The 1,182-nt window shown below is 36.7% G+C and overlaps 1 protein-coding gene across 1 annotated transcript; it reads left to right on the top strand.

Annotated features, from left to right (window-relative positions):
* The first annotated feature begins 261 nt into the window (after positions 1 to 261).
* On the top strand, positions 262 to 1,182 carry LOC141105266 (olfactory receptor 5AP2-like). Its single transcript, XM_073595149.1, has one exon. The coding sequence runs from the start codon at positions 265 to 267 to the stop codon at positions 1,180 to 1,182; it is 918 nt and encodes a 305-aa protein (XP_073451250.1). The 5' UTR covers positions 262 to 264.

The raw sequence follows: 1,182 nt of genomic DNA, 5'->3' as shown, positions 1-1,182 counted from the left end.
TGTATTTTTGTAGGTGCTTTCAATTTATTCCACATTTCCAAAATATGTTCGAGGCTAATTGGCTTCAATCTCTAAACTGGTCCAATATATATATATATATATATATATATATATTTCCTGTGGGCCAGGGTTGATATGAATGATAAAAAGCACTGTAAAATTTGAATAACATAAATATCTTTTACCAGGACATACTTTTGGTCAGGTATTTACAAAATGTATCTTGTGTATTAAACAGATGGAGAACATCTAGATTTATTGGAGATGAATAAGACTTCTGTAACAGAATTTATACTCACGGGGCTCTCTGACAACACCAAACTGAAAATCCCATTGTTTGTCATATTTCTGCATGTTTACATCACAACCGTGGTTGGTAATGTTGGCTTTATGTCCCTAAACTTAGTAGACAAACGTCTTCACAAGCCAATGTACTTGTTTTTGAGCAATCTTTCCTTTGTGGACTTTACATGTTCCTCCACTGTCTTGCCTAAGATGTTGAGGGACCTTCTAAGTGAAACTAAGGCCATTTCTTTTGCTGGCTGTGCCATGCAGTTTTTCTTCTTTGGGTCTTTTGGAAGCACTGAAAGTCTTCTTCTAGGAGTCATGGCATATGATCGTTATGTAGCCATTTGTAGCCCATTGTTATACCAGGTCCACATGAGCAGTGTCTTGTGTCTCCAGATGTTAATTGCTGCCTATTTTGGAGGTTTTTTCAATTCTCTTGTGCACACAGTGGCCGCATTCCATCTGAATTTTTGCAGATCCAACATTATTGATCATTTCTTCTGTGACCTTCCACCAATCTACAAGCTGTCCTGTTCAGATACATCCATGAACTTTGTTACTTTGATTATTTTAGGTAGTTTGGTCAGTTTAAGCAGCATCATACTCATCTTTGTGTCATACACCAATATAGTCCAGGCCGTTCTAAAGATACGATCAGCCCAGGGTAGATACAAGGCTTTTAACACATGTACTTCTCATATCACTGCTGTCAGTGTCTTCTATGTAACTATCTTCTTTATGTATTTTCGTCCATCCTCCAGCATTTTAGATCAGGACTGGGTAGCTTCTGTCTTCTACAGTATTGGTATACCAATGTTAAATCCTTTGATATATAGCTTTAGGAATGCTGAGGTCAAAGAAGCTTTAAAGAGTTATTGGAAATGTTTTAAATAA

The sequence above is a fragment of the Aquarana catesbeiana genome, linkage group LG08 (assembly GCF_042186555.1).
Source record: "Aquarana catesbeiana isolate 2022-GZ linkage group LG08, ASM4218655v1, whole genome shotgun sequence".
NCBI classification, from domain to species: Eukaryota; Metazoa; Chordata; class Amphibia; order Anura; family Ranidae; genus Aquarana; species Aquarana catesbeiana.
Note: the sequence above shows the minus strand (reverse complement) of the source record. Positions and strands in the feature narration are given on the sequence as shown.